Source organism: Phoca vitulina, unplaced genomic scaffold, assembly GCF_004348235.1.
Source record: "Phoca vitulina isolate PV1807 unplaced genomic scaffold, GSC_HSeal_1.0 scaffold483, whole genome shotgun sequence".
Classification (NCBI taxonomy): Eukaryota; Metazoa; Chordata; class Mammalia; order Carnivora; family Phocidae; genus Phoca; species Phoca vitulina.
In genome coordinates, this window is record NW_022590170.1 from 581 (window position 1) to 22477 (window position 21897).

The 21897-nt window shown below is 58.2% G+C and overlaps 1 protein-coding gene across 6 annotated transcripts; it reads right to left on the reverse strand.

Annotated features, from left to right (window-relative positions):
• Positions 1 to 1209: 1209 nt before the first annotated feature.
• LOC116629260 (tumor necrosis factor receptor superfamily member 1A-like) lies at positions 1210 to 19668 on the reverse strand. 6 transcript variants are annotated; one of them, XM_032399559.1, is made up of 12 exons: positions 19521 to 19668; positions 12946 to 13033; positions 11634 to 11762; positions 10343 to 10457; positions 9082 to 9161; positions 8665 to 8736; positions 6897 to 7010; positions 6511 to 6549; positions 6387 to 6412; positions 4972 to 5271; positions 3123 to 3165; positions 1210 to 2191 (listed from the first exon to the last, which is right to left on the reverse strand). In XM_032399559.1, the coding sequence occupies exons 1-12, from the start codon at positions 19602 to 19604 to the stop codon at positions 1893 to 1895; spliced, it is 1389 nt and encodes a 462-aa protein (XP_032255450.1). In that variant the 5' UTR covers positions 19605 to 19668; the 3' UTR covers positions 1210 to 1892. The 6 variants fall into 6 exon arrangements, with proteins under 6 accessions (XP_032255450.1, XP_032255448.1, XP_032255447.1 ...); XM_032399557.1 differs by having other exon boundaries at positions 8665 to 8739; XM_032399556.1 differs by having other exon boundaries at positions 9046 to 9161.
• Between the last annotated feature and the right edge of the window lie 2229 nt (positions 19669 to 21897).

The following is a 21897-nucleotide window of genomic DNA, read 5'->3' on the forward strand; positions in this document are numbered from 1 at the left end:
GCTCACGCACGCTTGCTGAAGTTAGCATTGCACCCAGGGGCGTGGGGACAAGCCCCAGCCCCAGCCCCAGCCCGCTGGTCCAGAGACAGGGCCGTCCAGAGACAGGAATGGGCTGGCCAGGACGGAGGACTGGTTGGAAGGAAGCTTAGAGGATGGGATTGCGGATGGGTGGGAAGTGCATGCCAGGGAGAGGGCTGTCCAGCAGATGACCCCCGCAGAAAGCAAGCCACTGAAAACTGCACGGTAGTGCAGAACGCGCAGAACAGCCCTGGCAAGAGATGGGGCCTGAGGCACAGGCCAGGGCTCGACCTTTTGGAGGCATCTTGTAAGCAGAGTCAAGAATGGCACGGAGCCGCTGAAGGGTCCCCACAGGACCGGGCACGGCTGGATTTGTGCTTTAGAATGCTCAGAATGCCCAGGGTGGCAGAACGAACTAGAGAGACCCGGAGGACAGCCAGACTGAAGCCTTTCAGTCGTCTAGAGGACAGTGAATGGTGGCCTGGACTAGCGGGGTGAGCACACAGTCCGGGGAGAGCCCCAGGAAGCAGCAAACCCTGGCACAGTGGGGGAGATGGGGAGACGGGGGGGGGGAGGGGGACAAGGGAGCGGGTGGCGACCAACATCTCAGATGACGGAGCAGGTGTGGCATTTACTTTAACTGGGAGTTGAAGAGGCTGGGTGCTGGATGGGAAGAAGCAGGCAAATCTGTGCCTAACTCCAGGGACCGGTGATGTTCGGGGTGAGGGGGGCAGAGTGGAGCTCACCTTCTGAGGCAAGCAATGGGAGGAACACCACAACCCAGAAGAGGCTTCTCCAGCCTCCGATCCTCAGTCCAGAGCCCTGCCTCTGGCAAATTACAGCCTTGGGGTCCGTGTCATCCTCTGTGCATGAAGCCCCTGCCAAGGATTCACACCCACGTTGTGTACCCACCGGAAATAAAAGGAAACACGATTTAAAATGTAAGTTTTATTAGGTAAAACTTAATTCCAGGAGTCCCTAAGTGGCTCAGTAGGCTAAGCACCTGGCTCTTGATTTCGGCTCAAGTTGATGTTAGGGTTTGAGACAGGAGCCCAATGGCAGGCTCCGCACTGGGCAGGGAGTCGGCTTAGGATTGCCTCTCTCCCTCTGCCCCTCCCCCTGCTCACAGAAATTCTCTAAGCTACATAAAATCTTAAAAAAACAAAAAAAGAGAAAAGAAAACTATAGGGGCGCCTGAGTGGCTCAGACAGTTAAGCGTCTGCCTTCGCATCAGGTCATGATCCCGGGGTCTTGGAATCGAGCCCAGCAGGGAGCCTGCTTCTCCCTCTCCCTGCCGCTCCCCCTGCTTGAACTCTCTCTAGTAAAAAAATATGAAAAAAAACAACTATAAATATAGAAAAAAATGTAATGATATATTATCTATACTTCTGATAAATACGACATAAGGTCAAATCATTAAGTTACTCCTACTTACATAGGGGAGCCTCAGTCACAGGCAGAGTGTTCCAGGTCATGGGGACATCCCAGATCTCTGAGATTTAGCAGTTGATCAGTGCAGAAAAACGGCCTCCCGCCTCAGTGCCTGGGGAAAGGGCTGCGCAATGTGAGTGCAGCCAGCAGTCCCGGCTCCCGGCCCAACCAGCTCAGGACTCGCTGGGATCCACGTAGATCCTGCCCACCTCTGCTGCCTTGGCCACAGGCAGTCCCCACAGCTGGTCTGGCCCCGCAGGAAGCACTCCTGCTGGCATGTAGAACTGACCTCCCCATTGCAAACTACCTGTACAATCTATATAGAAAATGTGCACAGCCCCACCAGGGATTCCAGAAGTTTCCAGTAAGATGCAAACGGGGAAAGGAGGTCAGATCACGTCCATTCAGGATCCGGCTTAACGGCATGATCCCGAGCCAAAAGTTTAATCCGCGGTCTCCGAACGTCTGACCAGGATGCCTTCGGCAACTAACCCGTTTATAATATTTTCCAAGTACATGTGTAGCTGCATCTTATGGAGGGCAGCGAAGAGTTTAAAAACAGAGGCTTCCCTTCCCAACTGGATTCTCCACCTAAGCAGCATCTGGTGATGCTGCTCCATCAAATTGCCGGGGTTTTGGCATTCGCAAATGTCAATGTCATGGTCCTGCAGCCCGATAAACCTCATAAATGTTTTCCAGTGTTTATCAGAAATCCTTTTTTCAAATTCATAGTAGATCCTGTCTGAAAAAAAAGTAAAAGCAGAAAGGAGGACTGTTTACGTTTCTGGGAGGACCGTGTGGCCCCTGCTGTCACAGCTCCCCAGGGATAGGTCCCAAGTGTCGCCAGCGTGCCCCAGGGCTGGGCGCCAACCAGCACGCCAAACCAGCACGCCACACCCAGGAGGTGGGAGGTCCTGTGGGACCCCGCCGATGTCCCAGAAATCGGGTCCAGGGGCCGGGAGACCGAGGTGGGGCCAAGGCTCTTGCCCTGCCTGTGGCTCATTACTGGAGCCTGGGAGATGGAGCCAAAGATCCGGGGAAGTCGGGAACTGCATGGGATCCCCAGTCTGCTGCAGGTCACCTGCCCTTTTGCTGTCCCTCGACACCCAGAGAGAGGCTGTAAGACGCACAAGACTGAGAAGGCCTCCAGCTGTCAGCTGGGGACCGTGGCTAGGATCTGAGACCGGAGGCAGGTTCTATAACCTCGCCGGGTTTCAGACTACCGTCTCTTTAAACCAATCCAGAGGGGTGGTCTTGCAGAGCTGTTAGCGAAGATGAGATGTAAAAAAGCACCTGTCATGTAGCAGGTCCCAAAAACCCTCCCTGAACGCCTGAGACAGCACAGAGTCCTAGCCAAGAGCGGGCCTGCTCGTCGAGGCTGCAACAAGTATTCCTACCCCCCCTTCATTTCTCCTTCAAAACATGAACGCATCTTCCAATCAAAGCGGTAGTCAAAGCCGATGAATCCCACAAAACTCATGTTTGACAAATGATGTGTCCCCTGATGTCACTCCTGAGCGCGCAATAGTGCACCCCAAGGGGACAGATGGTGCCCGCGGCTGGACACAGGCAAGTGTCCCCCTCTCAGAAACAAGGACACCAGGCCTTGGCATTCAGACCAAACAAGATGAAACCTTAACAGCATCTAGAAATGAGGGATGCAGATTACATACCTTCATTGGATGTATCTGTTACAAAATACTTAGTTTCATATTCCTGAGGAGAGAAGAAAACAACGTTGGTGCAGGAGAAGGAAGAATCGGTGTGGCTGAAGCCCAACCACAATCTGGTTGGAGGGAGCAGCAGGGTGAGGGCATGGGGCCTCTATGGACGGGCAAAGGCCTTCAGGGAATCAGTCCCGCACAGGGGGCCGAGAGTTCACAGCCCACGTGTGTCCTCCGGGGCTCGCTGCCCCAGGACACGGCCGGGGCCCAGGGGCGGCCCAGTGGCCCGTGCTCGGGTGGGCAGGCGGGCAGGTACCCGCTGAGCTGTGTCACCTGGGGATACCCAGCTCTGCTCCAGGGAATACGAACGGACAGCACTCCTGTCCACAGAAATGCACAGGGAACGCGAGACGGGACTCCAGAGAGGCTCCGAGCGGAGGCCAGAGCCAACACCGAGTGCCCGAGAGCGGCAGCCCCAACGCCCGCTTCTCCTGCGCATGAGGTCAGGCCGCCGGCTGCAGGCCCGAGGGCCGCGCCTTCAGCCCCCAGCTCTGCCTCCCGCCCGCGGCTGGCCCCCCACGGGACTCCCCGCTCTGGGCAGGGGCTGCTCGGCCATAACATGGGGCAAGAACGGGCTGAGAGGGACCCCCGGCCTCCTGCTGAGATGGGCAAGGGTCCTAACGGCTCTACTGACTCGTCTCCGAGCCGGCAGGGAACCTGAACAACGTCAGGGCCTCTCCCCCTGCAGTGCTGCCTACGGACACTCGGCCCAGGAACCCAGTCTCCACGGAGGAGCTGGCATCCTCCACGCCCACTCCAGGGGACCCCAGGAGCCACGGCGATCGGAACAGGAGCCGCGTGATCTCCTCCCTGGGACCCTGGCCCTCAAATCCTCGCCTGGGCCCTGCCTTCAGGATTCACACACGGGGCCCTGTCATTCCCCAAACCCTGGCTCTGTCTCTTCGATGCACATGCTGTCCCCGCTTCCGGAAGAGCCCTACTCCCCTGAGCCACGGAGCGGGTGTCTGCTCCTCTCGTCAAACTCAGGTGTCGACCGCAGGACGGGCTGCGCAGCCCCGCAACAGAGGATGGGGACCATTGCCGTCCCGCGAGCGAGCCCGACCCCACGGCCCATCCAGGGGCGCAGTGTGCGCTCGCCCCTCCCCCCGCCGCCCCGGCTGCACAGAGGCCATGCCCGGCACGCAGGACTTGCTGGCCGAGGCCCGCCGGGCCCATCTGAGACCCGCTCGCGCTCCGGAGCTGTGGTGTCCAGCACGTCCCAGCCTCGGGCCCTGGACTAGGACGCTCCGAGCCTCGGCGCCCTCCTCGGTGTCACAGCCCCTTCGGACAGCAGGTGGCCCCGGGCTCCTGTGCGCTGAATCGTAGCCCCACACGCTGAGTCCCAACCTCTCAACGTGACTAGTTAGGAATGGGGTCCAGGCGGACAACAGTCCTGTCGAGGTCGTGAGGGTCAGCCTCACTCCATCCTGACTGGCGTCCTCAGGCAAAGGGGAAATCTGGACATGGACTCGTACACAGGGACACACCCCGTGAGGACGGACGCAGAGCTTGGGGCGACGCTTCCGCAAGCCCCGGAGCGCGAAGCCAGCCAGATGCGAGCAGCCGCCGGGGGAGAGGCCTGGCCCGCTGGTCCCTCGCAGGCTCCCACACCTCCATCTGGACCGCAAGCCTCCAGGACGCGGAGACAGCACACAGCCCGCTGCAGAAGCCGCCCCGGGAAACGCGCACAGGGGCCGTGCAGAGCGCGCGCGTTAGCCCTGAGCACGGACTCCGCGCACAGTGAGCGCCAAGCAAGCAGAGGCTCTCGCTCCTCGGACCCCCCAGACGGCTCACCCACCTGCTCCAGGGTCCTGAGGGAAGGGGCCGCCTCGGGCCGGTCCTGCGGCCCGGGGGCGGCCGGGGCTGCCGTCGGTAGCGCCTGCTCTGGGGCCGCGGGGCTCCCCCCGAGCACCACCCGCGCCAGCTCGGCGCCCTCCTCCGGCTCCTCGGAGGGGCCTGCGTGGGGCCCGGCCTCGGGCTGCACGGCTGAGCCCCCCTCCTCCAGCGTGCGACAAGACGAGGACGTTTCTGTGGCAGGGGCTGGCCCGTCGCTCTCAGGATTCAGGGGCAGCAGCGACTCACTCTGCTGATGGCCAATCTGTGAGTAAAGGACGAAACCGTGTCTTTTGGTCACGGAAGCCTGCGGCACAGGTGCTTCCCAAGCCACGACTCTGGGGGGAGAAATACCGGGTAATTCCTACCAAATGGCAGACTGTTTCGTGAGGACTGTATTTGTCTGGTGACCTGCGCAACTAGCGGGGAGCTCAGGTGACCGGTAGCAATTACTAGCAATAAAGCATCTCTTTGTCTTTTAAGCAGACTCCCGCCCAGCGTGGCGCCCAATGGCGGGCTTGAACTCACGACCCCGAGTGCAAGACCTGACATGAGATCGAGAGCCGGAGGCTTAACCGACGGGCACCCCCAGGCGCCTGGGCACTACAGCATCATCGATTACGGAGGGTGTGACCCTGGTTTGGACACAGAACGCTACTGCACACTTAACAGTCTACGCTGGTGTGAGCACAACTTCTGCACACACCAGGGAAGTGAGCAATCCACGTGACTGGCTCCGTCGCGTTACGTGCTTTACAGCTGTGGGGTGGGACCACCTCCCCGCACCGCGCGCGCCGCCCGTGGGTCCGCAGCCGGAGCTCTGCGCCCGCACGAAGCACCTGACTGCGGGAGTTCACACTGCAGGAACGTGAGCCCTACACCAGCGGTGAGCGTGCGCGGAGAGGCCGACTCAGACGCACGGACGCAGGGAGAGAGGCAGACACGGGCTGACACCTCAGCCCTACAACAACTGGGGTCTCCAGCCCGGGGGGGGGGCAGGCAGAAAGGACCCTCCCAAGCGCCTCTGACAGAGCCCCCCCTTCCCGCCGCCCCTCCCCGATGCCAGACTCCACCCGCACACTTGCAGGCCACGAGCTCTATTGCTTCATGCTCCCCAGCGGACACCGAATGTTTCGGCAGCCCTGGGACGCTCTCGCACACCCCTCTGACCCTGTGAGCCTCGTTTTCCACCCCGCCCTAGACCGACAGAATCTAAGTCTTCTTCCAGCACATTCTGGGGCTCCGATAAGCAGGCACACGCGAGGCTGGAAAGCAGGGGCTCCCGTGCGCCCACCGCTCACCCACCCCGGGTGGCTTTTGGGACTCGGCTGCCACCAAAGCCTGGTGCCACCGTTAGGGAAACCGCAGGACAATACTTACAGCGCTGTCAGGTCCGTCCAGCCTTCCTGAAGACCAAGAAGAAGAGAAAGATCAGAACTGAAATCGGAGCAATGACTTCTACGAGGGAAGAAACTGCTCTGAATTCACGACAAAGCGTCCTTACCTTTCCAGAAGCTGAAGAACCAGTGGTGAGGCCACACACCTGCAAGGAGCAAGGAGGGGAGCGTCCTCGGGGCTCTGCCGCACCCAGCTCCCTGCCTCCCTCCGGGCGCCCCCACGCTGACGCAGCGCCCGTCTCTCCCTGCCCCATGGCCCACAGCACCCCGGACGCGACGTCTCCAGCCAGCTGACCGGAGATTCGGGTCTTAAGACCTGCGTGCGGGGAGCAGGCGAAGAGCTCCGAGCTCAGACACGAGAAGGACAAAATCAAGACAGCTGTGCTTTCACAGCAAAAGCCTCCTGGGGGACCCCCAACCCAGGGGGTCCACTTCGGAGCTCCTGATGGGGACTCGGAGCTGGTCCTCCAGGTCTGACCTGACCCTAATTTACCTTTCTTCTTATAGCAGTACGTGACGAGGAAGATAGCAATGATGAGGACGATGCCCAAGACGATGAAGAATAAAACAAGCCCACGGACGGACACATCCTTGGGTAATTCTTTTCCTGGAAGGAAACGAAACAGAGAATGGTGGAGCAGGGTCAGGCTCACGTTCCTCGCCCAAGTGACGAGTACAAAAAATCCTCGCTCCGGGAGGCAAGGAGGCACTGTGGTCTCCCCCGGCCCCAAGCCCTCTCTCCCGCTAATCATGGTCGTAAACGGCCCTAGTGGCAGGCAGGAGAGGCTCATGGTTCCCGTGTCATAGACGAGGACCCGGGGTCCTGCTCAGGTGGCTGGAAGGAGGAGGTCTGCACGGCCAGGGGAGCGGAGGGAGTTCCTGGTTTCCCGGGACCCGGCTCTGCATTTCCACATGCACCAGCAGGAGGCAGAGCATGGCCAGTCCTGGCTGCAGCAAGGCCCTCCCACGGTGGCCCGAGGGACAGGCAGGTCCACCCCGAGGGGACACCTGCTGTAACCACTGTGGTGACATCACAGCACCGACAGGACACACGGACACGGGGGCAGGACAGCCCCATTACACCCGGATGGTCAGCCACCAGGATGTCATCGGCGTCGGCAGCCGGGACCGGGAGGGATGGACGACAGGGCAGATCTCTCACATGGTGCCAAGTCTGACTCCAAGATTTTCTTTATGCTCTGATTAGGCCCTTCCTAATTTGTTCTTCTATCTTTGGTGTTAAAGTATCCGTTGAAAGTGCAAGTTACACGAACCAAAATCTTGTGGAAATCCACAAGACGGTGCTGCCCTGTAAAGGGACACCCCAACGTCCCAGAGCAGCCGGACGACCCGGACGCAGAGCCTCAGACGTCAAGGCCCGCAGTTAGGTGGACTTGGCCCAAGATGGGACAGAAGGACAGCCTCACACAGGGATGCTCGCTGTGCTGCCCCACCAAGGGACGCTGGCTACAGCTGGAAGGGACGGTCTTTGAAGGACACAATCCTGGGTCAGGTGTATGTGCAGATGGGAAAAACACACCGAACCTGGACCTCCTACCCCACACCCTGCCGGGTTCACTGCAGAACAAAATCAGGGAGGCAAACCCACACAGAACCCCTCGAGGCGAGCGAAGATTTCTCACACAGGACATGCGAGTCCCAACCGTACGGGACACAGCGGTAAAGGGACCACATGAAAACGAAGGGCCGGTCCACCAAGACACCCTTACCGTCAGATAAGGAGACACGCCGAGGAGGAGATATTTGCAACACAAAGGGACTATCCGTGAATCTTGGAAGCCATCACCCACCTCTCCCAATACAGCTGACCTTTCAACAACACAGGTTTCAGCTGCCAGGGTCCAGGTACACGTGGAATTTCTTCAATACATACATTATAGAACCATCAACGTGTCTGCTCTTCCTTATGATCTCCTTATTACCGTTTTCTCTCTACTCTATGTTACCGTAACAATACAGCACGTGGGATACACGTAACACACAACAGAGCAGTCATTCAACTGCCCGGTCCCGCAGAGGCTTCATTCAACAGGACGCTATCAGTAGGTAAGATTTTGGGGGGATCAAGGGTTCTCTGGGGATATTCCCGTGCGCAGGGAACCGGCGCCCCTCGCCCCACGTTGTTCAGGGCTCCGCTCTAACTATCAAAGCTAAGAAAGCAACCCCGCCTAGGACTCAACAGTAGGCAAGAGTCTCCCAGACACACTCAGCACAAGAGGCTCAAAGGCTTGGGGCCTCACCTCTGCTCTCGGCTGCTGCCCGCCTCAAAGCCTCGGGTACCAGCTGAGCGCCCCTGAAGGCAGCGACCTGGCCTGCTTTTGGGGATCCCATGAAAGGAGAGATGGAGGAGGTGCCGACTCACCGGGAGAAAACCGCGGGCCTCACGGAACCCAGCCGCTCCCCTCCCCTCCTGCTCCGCCGGGCGCGGGACGCCAGCAGCGAGCGTCCCTGTCGGCCCACGCAGCCCGGCACGGGAGCCTAGGACGCGAGCCACAGCGCGGCTCTGAGCCTTCCGTTTACTCAAGACAGGGCCGTGACCGTGGCCCATGGGCCAAACACAGCCCACTGCCCATTCCCGCAAGTCTGAATGGCACCCAGGCCTGCCAAGCCTAACGTCTTACCTTCACGGGGCAGGTCTGATGGCGTCCGGCTCTTACCTGGTGCCCCCGTACCAGCTTCTGGGTCACAGACTGTATCGTGTGTCACATTGCAGGGCTGAAGGACAGCGCCAGGACATCTGACAGAGGGAGGAAACCCGGAGCATTATTCCACCCTGCCTGGTACGGCCCCAAACATCCTTCGCACCACCCACAGGTCAGGGGTCACGAGAGCCCCGGCTCCCCGGATGCCCCGCCAGCCCTCGGGCTCTCACTGCCGGGCATCTCCCCGGCTGCCTGGCCCAAACCGGTTCACTGAGGAGTAAAGCTCTGTCCCATGCTCTGTGACATGTGGGGGGTGGGGCAGGGCCTCCCCCTGTTCCTGGATAGCACTGCGTGTGCTGGGAGGACGGGCCCTGCTGTAGCTGAAGAAAGAAGGTAGCCCAAAGGTGAAGCGCGTGCAAAAGGGGACGTGCAAGCGAATCCAGAGAAGCCAGAGGCTTGATCGAACCGGACCTCAAAGCGGTCCTCACTTTGGACTCGCAGGTCCAGGAAGCTACCGCTGGACACGGTCTGGGTCATGTCAGTTCACGACGTGGTGCACAAAGGAAAGGCGAGCTATCTCTTTAGGGGCTCCGCACTGTCGGCGTCCCCAGGAGGTCCTCCCCAGTCGGTGTCCACCCAGAACCTCGGGAGGGGGTTTGCAGAGATGCTCACGTGACGGATGCGGTCACGCCAGACTACGGCGGGCCTTCATCCACGACCGCTGTCCTTACAGGACGGAAGAGTGTATCGGGACAGAGAGAAGGCCGGGTGCAGACAGACAGACACAAGCACGCGAAGACGACCTCAAGCGGACAGAAGCAGAGGCAGGTAAGCCCAGGAGCCCCGAGGCGTGCCGGCACCATCGGAGGCTGGAAGAGGCGAGGCAGGGTCCTCCCCCAGGGTCTGCAGAGGGAGCTCGGCCCCGCTGACCCCTGGCTTCAGACTTCTGGTCTGCAGACTGTGAGAGAACACACCTCTGTTGGTTTTCTCACAACCACCCAGGTGTGGCCGTGTGTCAGCAGCCACAGGTCACTCACGGTGATGCGTTCACGCTGCTCTGCAGTCACTCCATCTGCCTACACCTCTCCTCCCCCGGAACCCTCGACGGCTCCCTCCTCCCTCCCTGGGCCTCTGCTCAAGAGGCCAGTCCCCCCCCAAGCGCTCTGCCCCGCGTGGACTCGTCACTGCCCCCGTGTCTGCACCGTCTCCACCACGCTGGGCGCTTAGGGTCTGCTACCGTGAGCACAGGGGGGGCCCACACCCGCGCCCCCAGCACCTTCGACACCGGAAGCAATTCTCCACGCAGCTCGGTGAGTCGCAGAAGAAGCTCCCCGACGCGCACTGGCACTGCCGGTCGCGGGTCCGTGTGCACGCGGCCACCATCTCCTGGTCTGAACGGGGAGGGCTGAGGGTCAGCGCCGGGGGCAGGACCGTCCCCGCCCACACCGGGCTGCGCCCAGCACGGAACCCGGCCTCCCCTTCCCTTCTGTGCAGGGGCGGAGAGGGGCCAACAGCCAGACCTCACCCCTGCATCCCGGCCGAGGGGCCAGGGCCACCTGCTCAGAAGCCACCCCCATCGTTCCGTTCACCTCGTTCGCCCCACACAGAAGAGCACAGCGCCGCCAGGGATGCCGCGTGAGTGACACCTCAGAGAGAGAACGGTAGGCAGGGGGACCCCTCCTCCTCCAGCAATACCCACCCCTGCCTCTCTGCACTGAGTCGTAACATGAGGGAGGGGGAGTACGCTCTCTCTCTTCCTCCTGAGAGTTTTGACAATTGTCAGCTCCTTAGATTGCATGAAAATACCTGTTCCGATTTTTTTTTTTTAAACAAAAATTGTTACTTAAAATCTTCAGCGGGCCGCCTAGATGGCTCAGACGTTAAGCGTCTGTCTTGGGCTCAGGTCATGATCCCAGGGTCCTGAGATCGAGCCCCGCATCGGGGTCCCTGCTCAGCAGGAAGCCTGCTTCTCCCTCTCCCACTCCCCTTACTTGTGTTCCCTCTGTGTCTCTGTCAAATAAAACCTTTAAAAAAAATAAAGAAAATGAAATAAAATCTACAGCAGGATATCTTGGGAATCCACTGATTCTAAGAATCCTTTCACAGCGATCTGATATCCTTAAAACACAGAGTCTTCTTACTTATAATCTCGATTCTCTGCATAAGTAGACTTTCTTCAATGTTGTCTGTTCACATAAACAGAAATTTTATACATCCTTTCCTAGATTTTCTCAAAGTTTCTTATCTTTTCTTTGCTAATCCAAACAGTATCTTTTTAAAGAAGGACATCTTTTAAAACAACTTGATGCTCCTACATAGAAATAGAGAGAACCTTTTGTATATGACCCTTGCCCCGAGCGTCTCTAAGATCCTGACTCCCGGAAGGCTGATTCTTTAACCAGGTGCACCCACCATCATGATAAGAACACCCCGAGATCGGTACCCTGCAGCTCTGTCATTGTGTTCATCTGACATCATTCCGTTTGGGGCAACGCCGACAAGCTGAGGCCAGGAGGCTACGTTTCCAAACCCCGAAATCCCACTGTGCCGGACTGCAGCGCACTTACCCGCCCGACACTGAGTGCACGGCTGGCAGCTGGTCTCCTCGTTTGGGTGGGAGAGGAAGCTTTCGGGTTCGCATGGGCTACATATCGTAACACCATGGTTTACCCCACAGTCCGCGCTGACATGAGAGCCTGAAAAGGAGGGAACACAGAGGTGAGGTGGGGGCCCAGAGCGGACCCGACCCCGAGGCCTCTACTGGAGGACCAGACCTCGCCACTATCTCCTTGGAACGTTCTGGACTGACACTTGGCCTCACGTGTCCCAGGAACTGGGGACCTGGTGCCCCACGGCTTTCAGCGACATCTTGGAACACGTGTCAGCAGGTGGTTTTGAGCATACACACTGGAGACTCCTGTGGCCGATAATGTCTGTGTGTCCGCCCCCTGCCCCCGGGGTGGGCTGACAGCTCCCGGCTCATCTACAGGGAACGCCGGAGGGCTCGAGACACAGTCTCTGACCAGTCCCGGAGGAGCCCCCCGGTCTAGCGCTTGCCTCGGGCAAAGGCCGTAGCTGAGACAATCAGCCCTTGCTGGGAGGCGGCTGTCACACCCCGGACCTGCACACAGGCTGAGTTCACAAGGTTCTCAGTCGAAGCGCCCGGGGCTAATCCATGCCCACATGCCTGGTGCGTACAGAGCTGTGCTGGGAGCGTGTCAGGGGAGTGGGCCAGGTGGGGACCTTCAGTACCCGAAACGGGAGCCCTGCGGGCGCAGGGAGTGTGCGGGGCCGTGGGTGACGCCGGTGGCAATGGGTAGAGGGATGTGGCTGGCCCGCGCAAAGACGAGATCCGTGAAGGAACTCTCACGGACGGCGTGTGCACATCCGTCTGCAAGTGGAGATGAGGTACATGCTGTGGGGGGTGGGCAGAGCAGGCACCTGAGGCCTGCGGCCCCCTCCTGCTCTATGGGGTCATTCAGAGCATCCTCACGAAGGTGAGTAAGCCTCCGTGCACGTGCTGTGCCTGAGCACCGTGGTCGCCCCTGCCCCGCTAGGACCCTCCTCGCCAGGGGTCCGCAGTCACCCCAACGGGAGGACAGCTAGGAGCATCCGGCCTGGCCGTGCACCCCCATGTTGTCCTCCAGCCTGCTGAAGGACCTCCCTGAACAAAACAAGCCCACAACCCTGTTCACAGGAGAGGCCCCCCAGGGGGCCAAGATGGGAGGGCTGGCTGCCAAGGAGCGGTCCACCCACCTGAGCCAGGGGGGGGTCTCCCCGCCCAGCCTCCAGCTCTGTGTGCTCCAAGGGCCCACAGCCGCCCTTCTCCAGCCTGGGAGGGCCGCCCCTCAAGGCTCCAGAAGATGCCCTGGGACTCACCGGCAGGACACTGCTTGCAGCACCGGCTGAGACCCTCAGGCTTGTACTCATCGGGGCCGCACTCGGGCTCACCGCCTGGCAGGGGCACCTTCGATCCAAAAAAGGAGATGGGGGTCATCAAGAGAAGCCCCTGCTGCACACGGAGCCGCACACATCCTCCAGCGGGACACGTGCGAGCACACACGGGGACAGCCACCTGCCACCTCACGGGGGTGGGCTCTGTTGGGGGAGCCCATGTTGGGAACTTCCTACGGATCTCTGTGCTTTTGCACTTGGGATCCGGACCAGTGCTACTCCGGGGCAAAATGTTCTTTCGTTTCCCAAAACATGTGCTCAGGTCCACTCTTCCCATTGTTGCTGTCTAACCTGCTGGCCCGGCCAGGACTGAGTCGTCTGGGCCTGAATATTGCTTTTTTTGAAATGATTTATTTATTTATTTCAGAGAGAGTGCACGAGCAGGGGGATGCGTAGGAGGAGAGGGAGACAGAATCCCAAGCCGACTCCCCGCTGAGTGCTGAGCCCGACACGGCTTCGATCCCACGACTCGGAGACCGTGACCTGACCCAAAAGCAAGACTCGGACGCTCAAGGGACCGGGCCACCCAGGTGCCCCGACCATTTGCTTTTGTTCTAGTTCATCTGTTCAGCGACTACGTATTTATGTGTCAACAAAGCACATCATCTGCTGGCTGGGAACAGGGGATCTGAGTGTGTGCACCTGCCACCTGCGTGCACACACACTGGAGCCCCCTCGTGGTGTGGTCCTGACGTTTTACATCGTTACTGATTGTTTTCTGCTCGCTCTATTGGTGTTTGAGGTACAGTAAAAGCTCGACCAAGTTCATGGATGTCAGATTTCACCAGACAATTACGCCAGCTTCTGCTGTGTGTGCTGCGGCCGCTCGGGCGGATGCGTGCGATGTCATGACCGCTGCAGTTAAAGCCCTGCACCCCTGCCGTCCGCTGAATTCGGGTCTGCGAGCCGGCCCGCTCCGTGACACTCCTCCGTAACCCCGAAGCGGCTCCTCGCGGCAGCTCCCGGCACGCGCAGGACTGCAAGACTCTCTTGCCGGACTGTGCTGCTACCACTCCTCGCATCTCTAGCCGAGAAGGGCCTGCCGTCCACCTTCACCCCGTCTGCTTCCCGCCCAGCCGCGCTACTTCCTTTTAGGCAGAGCTCTGAAAACACCACCTCGCTAGACTTTCCCTTCTACGCCAACCCGATCATTCGGAAGCGAGTTCCACCTATTTGCAGGTGCTGGACCATCACCGTATTTACGTTTCCTCCTGCCATCTCATGTTGTGTTTTTAATATCCCACTTTCTCGGATTCTTTTTTGCCTGTTTTTCAGGCTTTCGCTTCCTTTATTCCTCGTCTCCACATCCCTTTTTTTCCCTTCCCACAGACACTGATGAGGTTCCATTTTTAGTTTCTAGTGGTTTAGGGTACATTGTAATTTGGGCGAAACATAAAGGAACAAAATCAGATTCAGGTGGGCTTCCCTCTGCCAACACCACAGTCATAACTGTTTCAGGCAAGAACGTATCAATGAACGCACGTTCGTGAACGAAAGCTCCTGCGAAAACAGAATATTTACACACTTTCAAAGGCAATGCCCCTGAAGATACTTGCTAATTACAGACGGAGAAAATATTAAGTTTACTGTGAAGACACCTGGCAAACACCACCTGAACTGTCAAAGTCAGCGTCGCCACGGAAGGAACAAATCGATGTCCTGTGTCATGTGTCTTTTGAGATGTGCAGGTGAAAGGACACAAAGTCGCCTCTATGGTATTTTTCCCCAAAATGCCAAACTCACATTTATTCACAAAAAGCCAGCACACAGACCCAAACTGAGAAGCGTTCTACTAAACGATGGGTCAGTACTCTATAAGCGTGTGAAGATCATGGAAGAGAAGAAAGACTGAGAACAACTCAGCCTGAGGACAGGGGTGGGACAGCAGGGGACTTGAAGGGAGTCTGGGGACAGAAGGACAGCACCTGTTTCAACCTTTGCCCCATTCTGAGCATGGAGTGCAGACACCCTCCTCTAGAGGTCTGCAAGGTCACTACCAGTGCTCTTAGTCTGTGCTATTTTAGTTGGCGGGAGGTGTTTTTTTTTTTTTTTTTTTGAGGGTATCGTTTTTTCTTTTCTATCAGGCTAACATGCAGGGCACTCAAAAGTAACCGTCTGAAAGTGTAGAATACGGTGGCCTCCAGCCCACGGACGCTGTTGCACAACCATCTGGACTATTTCGGTAACTTAAAAAGTCCAAAGGTACTTCAAAATCAAACCTCAAAAATTAAACACCTTGTAAAAAAGAAAAAAATATCTCAAGAGGAAAGCGGCTTTCCTTCCTGGAACTCAGCCTGGTCAGTAACATAATGGAGGCCATTTCCTTCTGTCCGGATGAGGCTCACCGGCTCAGCCAGCAAGGGGACGCTTCAAGTGGCAAAAAACAGTAAAAAAAAAAAAGTCCTGTCCTGTGCCCCAGCCACTGTGGTGTCGGGGCCACCGGCCTCCGCCCCACCCCCACTCCGCCCCGAGTTCGGCCCAGTGTCGGCTCTGGGATGCCAGAACCCGGTGCTCCCACCCCCCAGCCAGAAGGAGTGGGGCTGGGAGGGTGGGTGGTCTCAGCTGTACGCTGGTGGCACGCTGGGGACCCTTCCTGTGTGCCCTGACCACCCAGGCCCAGGACAAGGGTGGGGCAAAATGTAAGCCCCCCCCCCCCACTCAGCAACCAAGATAAAACTACATGATCCAATAATTTAAAAACTGGAATCAGCAGACGGCTACCAGCTGTTGTGAGTACAGTTTTCCTGGAACCAGAGGACGAAGGGTTCCCCATGGTCCCACCGGAGGCCCACCTACCGGCAGCAATGCTCCCACCCCCATGGGGCTCGCCCCAGCCAGAGGTCCCCCTGCTCTCCGCCCTCCCCTCAGGCCCCAAGGCCCCTCCAGCCCCTCACTTCTGTGTCAAGACATCCCTAAGGAATTGCAATGGCATGTGGGAACCACAGCCATCCAGCATTTGCACACCCCCAAGACTCCAGTGGGGAAGCCCTGAAGAGCCTGCGAGAAGCTTAACCCTTCAGTGAACAAGAACATGCCACCCATCTGAAGTGAGCATCTCCTTCCGGGCAACCCCAGCCTCACAGAGAGGAAGGTCCAGGAAGGGGTCCTGAGAACCCTGAGCCCAGCCCAGTGGGTATATTGCAACCACGCTGAGAAGAGAGGCATTTCCCCTGCACCTTCGAAGACAGGCTGGCAGGCAATTTCCAGAAGGTGCAGATTCCAAGTTCTCTCCGCCTTAAAGCTTCAGCATGTATGACAAGGAGCTGATGGAAGAACGGACCCTGACTAAGCACCAAGCAACACATTCTGATGCATGACCAAGTTTCATGGAATCAAAGGCTCTCTCTGCTTCTGCACAGCGAAGGAAACCATCGACAAAATGAAGTGGCAATCGACCGAACGAACGGGAGAAGATACTTGTGAACGACATACCCAACAAGGGCTTAACGTCCCAAACAGACAAAGAACTCATACAACTCCGTTAACAAAAAAAACAAACAACCAGCTTAAAACATGGGCACAGGACCCGAGTAGACATTTTCCAAAGACGACAGAGATGGCCAACAAACCCGTGAAAAGATGCTCAACATCACCCATCATCAGGGAAATGCAAATCAAAACCACAATGAGATTTCACCTGGCTCTTGTCAGAAGAGCTGGGATCAAAGAGACAAGAAATAGCCCAGTGTTGGGGTGAGGCTGTGGAGAAAAGGGAACCCTCCCGGACTGTTGGTGGGAGTACAGAGTAGCGCAGCTCCTCTGGAAAACGGGATGGAGGTTCGTCAAGAAAGTAAAAATAGAACTACCCCACGACCCAGCAATGCAACTTCTGGGATTAACCTCACCCATGTGAAAAGACATATACACCCCTGTGTTCCTGGAAGGATTATTTACAACAGCCTCGATATGAAAACAGCCAGAGAGTCCACGGTGATCGATGAACAGGTAAGGAAGATGGGGTATATATACACGGTGGAATATTCGCCACAAAAAACAATGAAATTCACAATAAAAAAGGAGAAAAAGAAAGAAAAGGCTCTCTGGGTCAAGTTTTTCAGTGCATCAACGTGGTCTTGCAGACATCACCAGACATGCTTGACTACAGGACACAAAGAGTCCCCCCATCGAGGAATCTGGGAGCCACCAGCGTGGAAGGCGGAAATATGACGAGGACAGAGAAATCGACAAGCCATCGGACCTGGCTGATCTCATTCTGAACGTGCTCTGGAAAAATCTGCTTATGCACACCTGGCAAATACACGGGCAGAAACAGGCAGCCCCAGGGGCGGAGGGCACCTAGAAGAAGGTGTTAGGTAGGAATGCCCTCCGGTCAGGAAAACACCAAGACTGGACTGAACTCAGGAATTCGACAAACAACCTGAAACTGACACACAGACCGTATTTACAAAGCACTAAAATCAGGGACGCCTGGGGGGCACGGTCGGTTAAGCATCTGACTCTGGGTTCTGGCTCAGGTCAGGATCTCAAGGTTGTGAGATCAAGCCCTGTAATGGGCTCTGCGCTCAGCTCACAGAGTCTCTTGAATTCTTTCCCCCTCTGCTCTGCTCTCTCTCTCTCTCTAAAATAAATCAAGGGGCGCCTGGGTGGCTTAGTTGGTTAAGCATCTGCCTTCAATGCAGGTCATGTCCCTGGAGTTCCGGGATCCAGCCCCCCACTGGGCTCCCTGCTCAGCACGGAGGCTGCTTCTCCCTCTTCTCCACCCCTGCTCCTGCTGTCTCTCTCAGATAAATAAACAAAATCTTAAAAAACAAATAAAGAAATAAAATCTGGGGTGCCTTGGTGGCTCAGTGGGTTAAGCCTCTGACTTTGGCTCAGGTTATGATTCCAAGGTCTGGGATCCAGTGCCACGTGGGGCTCCCCCCTCAGAGGGAAGTCTGCTTCTCCCTCCCCCTCTGCCCCTCCCCCTACTCATGCCCGCGCCCCTGCTCTCTCTCTCTCCAATACATAAATAAAATCTTTAAAAAAATAAATAAAATCTTTTTTTAAGTTTAAATAACAGTATGGAGGTTCCTCAAGAAGTTAAAAATAAACCTACCCTACACCCAGCAATTGCACTAATATTTACCCAAAAGACACAAAAGTAGTGATCCAAAGGGGCACCGGCCCCCAGTGTTTACAGCAGCAATGTCCACAATAGCCAAACTATGCGAAGAGCCCAGATGTCCATCAACAGATAAATGGAGAGAGATGATGTGGTATATGTATAATGAAAATTACTGAGCCATCAAAAATAAAAGAAAAGAAAGAAATCTTGCCATTTACATCGACACGGATGGAACTAGAGGATATTATGCTAAGTGAAATAAGTCAATCAGAGAAAGACAACGATCATATGATCTCACTCATATGTGGAATTTAAGAAACAACAGAGAGGATCCTAGGGGAAGGGAGGGAAAGATAAAACGAAATCAGAGAGGGAGACAAAGCATAAGAGACTCTTCACTCTAGGAAACACACTGAGGGCTGCTGGACTGGATGGGGGTGGGGGGCTGGGTGATGGGCATCAAGGAGGGCAGGAGATGTGATGAGCACTGGGTGTGATACGCAACGCATGAGTCACTGAACTCCACCTCTGAAACGGTAATATACGTTAATTAATTGAATTTAAATAAAATTAAATTAAAATTAAAAATCAAGAAATGAAAATAAAAGCACTAAAATCAGAAAGGACATCCTTTTCAGGGGAGAAACACAGCAACGCTGTAGCCAAACCGGCTTCCAGGAAACTCAGCAGATCGCTGGGTGTGGAGAGCCTGGGCCTCCTGTCCCCCTCCGGCAGAGAGAGGACGACGCAGCCCCCAGCCCCCAGCCCCCAGCCCGACTGCGGACTTCGAGCCCCTCGGGGGAGCGGCGAACGCAAACCTGCACACTGCGGTTTGAGGCTAACGCTCCGGGGCCCCGCAATCCGATCCTCTGAGCTTGCGGTGTCCGGATACGTTACCAAGTATGATCACGGGTCCCAATGCAATGCCACAATCTCGGCCCCAACCCATTTCTGCGCGAACGTGGGATGGCCGGTAACACAGCCCCAGTGATTTACAGCAGATTAAAGACGACGCTTCCCGCGGGAACTCGCGCAGCCTCCCTCCCGTCCCCGTGCCGGCCGGGCGCCCCGCCAGCCCCGGGCTCCGTCCGCCCCGAGGGAGCGCGCGCGGCCTGCCGGGCCTGCCCCGGGACCCTTCCCCGCCCGCGGCATGCTTGTCCGGGCACGCAGGGTCTCCGGGACCGCTCCGCGCGCCTCGGCCGCCCCGCCCGCTCCGGCTCCCAAACCCTGCGCCGCCCCCACTCTACCCGCCGCGCCGGGCCCCCCACCTGGGCCAGCACCCCCACCCTTCCGCCCCCGCTTCAGGGCCCTTCCCTGCCCGCTGCCGCGCCTCTCCCACTGCTCCGCGCGCGGGCCCAGCCGCTGCACGCCCCCTCCGCGCCCCCTCCCCGGCCCCCCCGGCCCCAGGCCGCCCCCGCAGCCCCGCCCCGCTCACCGCGGCTCCGCGAATTAGCGGCAGGGCGCACAGCCCCAGGGCGCACAGCCCCAGGGCGCACAGCGCGTTCTCCCCTCCGCCCATCGCCGCGCCGCGGACCACACAGCCGACGGCCGCTTCAGCCGGCTCTATTTGTAGGGCGCCCGACGCCGCGGGGCCGGGGCGGGGCCCAAGGGGGCGGAGCCCGGCAGGAATGTCACTCGCGCGAGCCGGCCTACCTATCCGAGCGCCGCGCTCCTGGTGGGCGGAGCCTCGCCTCCCACGCGCTGCCTTACAGGGCGGGCGAGGACGTAGACGGAGGCGGTGACGTCATCTCTAAGCGCCGGCCGTGGGCTCCGAGCCAGAATCCCGGTGCGGGACGGAGCCGCCGCCTCTTCTGGGCCCGCCCTCAGCGGGGCTCCTCCTTCTGCCGCTGCCCCGCCGCCCCCTCGTGCGCGCTCTCTTACTTATTAATTTGCGAGAGGGAGCGAGCACCCATGAGCAGGGGGAGCGGGGAGCCGACGACGACGTGGGGAGGGGGCGGCTCGTGTTTCAGGGGCACAGAGCTTCGGTTCGGGAAGATGGAAAGTTCTGGAGTCGGACGGTGGGGATGGGTGTGCGACCGCACAGCTGCCCTTAAGGCTGCGCAGCTGGGCACCCGACACTGGGTCAGATGGAAAATGTGACGCGTTTTACCGCAATAAAAGCAGAGTCATTAGAAACCCCGCCCGGAGCAGATGTGCGGCAGTGCGATGTCCGGCGCAGCCGGGGCCGGGCGGCAGGGTCCTCGTCTCGGGTGAGGAAGGGTGCGTGTCGCGGACACACCAGGCTGACGTGATAGTTTATTAAGCGAAGCTGAGAGCCGGACGAGAGCTCTAGAGCGACAGCGGTCCGGGATGGGCCGCCACTGAGGGGCTCCTGCTGGGTCTTCTCCAGGGGCCACCCGGGAGCTCCAGTCGTGCGATGTCCCCGCTGAACGTCTCGTCGGAGGATCGAGGCAGACGAGGGGGTCTGGGTATGGTCGCTTATCTCCGCTTTCGTCGGCCTCGGCGTTTGTGCGGTTTCTGGTGGGCCCCGCCGTGTCGCCCCTCCGTCTCTGTCCCCGCGGAGCCCCGCCGCGCCCTTACCACCTTTGCAGCACCCGCCTCGAGGAGCGCAAGGGAGACAGACAGACCTCGTCCTGAGCACCGGTTTCAGGAGGTGGGGCAGGCTCCCCAACCGGCTGTCTAGGTACGCTCCTCCGGGCGCAGTCAAACTGAGAAAAGAGACTTTTACTAGTTTCAAGACCTTCAGCAGCATGAGTTAGCATTTCTGTGTCCTAATGAATAACGTTTCCTCCTAGAACACGACTCCGTTGTGTGTCTGGGGGGACGCCCAAAGCGCTACCCCTTAACTCTTTCAAAGCCCAGACGTCGGCCAGAGCGATGGGCAAGAGAAAAAAGGCATCCAAATTGGACAGAAGCAGCAAAACTCTCTGCTCAGAGAGGTCACCACCTTACTGCAGAAAACCGTAGAGATGCCGCTGAGCAAACCACAGTCCGTTAGAGCTAATAAAGTCTGGACCGAAGCCTGATGGGGTGGACCATCATATCCCACAATCTCAGAGGCAGCGATTGGTGGGGCTCTGCAGAGTGGGGCCATCACAGCCAGAACTGAGGCCCGCAACGCAGCCCACTTTGGGGGCAACCTGTCCTGCGCAGGTGCGCTGGGCTGGGCGGGAGGGAGCTGTGCTGGGCCCCATGCCCCCCGGGGTGGGCCTCCTGCAGGGGGCAGGGCAGGTAGGGACACAGCCCCCTGCTGGCATTGCATCTCTCCCTGGGAAGCCACCCCCGTTTCCAGAAGCCCCCAAGAAGACAACACAAAGTGTGTGTGTGCCGTTTATTTCAAGGCCTGGAGCACAGACACGTCCCCACATTGCCGGCAGGGAACGAGAACGTGGATACAAAATCTGGAAAATGGGACGGTGGGTCCCGATGGCACCTCCCCCACGTAATTTAAGGCTCGGTGTGTATCTACAGGTGCGTGTGCAGATGCTCACGCGCACACGCGCACACGCACGCACACACACGGCGGCACTTGACACACAAACAGGCGAGACGCCAGACGCTGCTTGCAGCCTGCCTAAGATATTGCAATTGCGTTTATTAAAAAAGTGTAAAACGGGAGGACCGTGCATCAGTCCCAGCAAAGTGGCAAACCTGGGCTTCCCCGTCCCAGGGAGTGCTGGGGCCCGTGCGGCCGCCCCCTGCGCACCCCTGCCCACGCACGCACAGCTGTGCCCGGGTGCAGGTGTGCCCGCTCCCCTTGGCACGCCCAGGCTGTGCAAGGTGAGGGTGGGTTCCACTGGTGTATCGTGGGGGTCCCGTCCACCCAGCACAGAAGCAGAGTAAAATCCAAA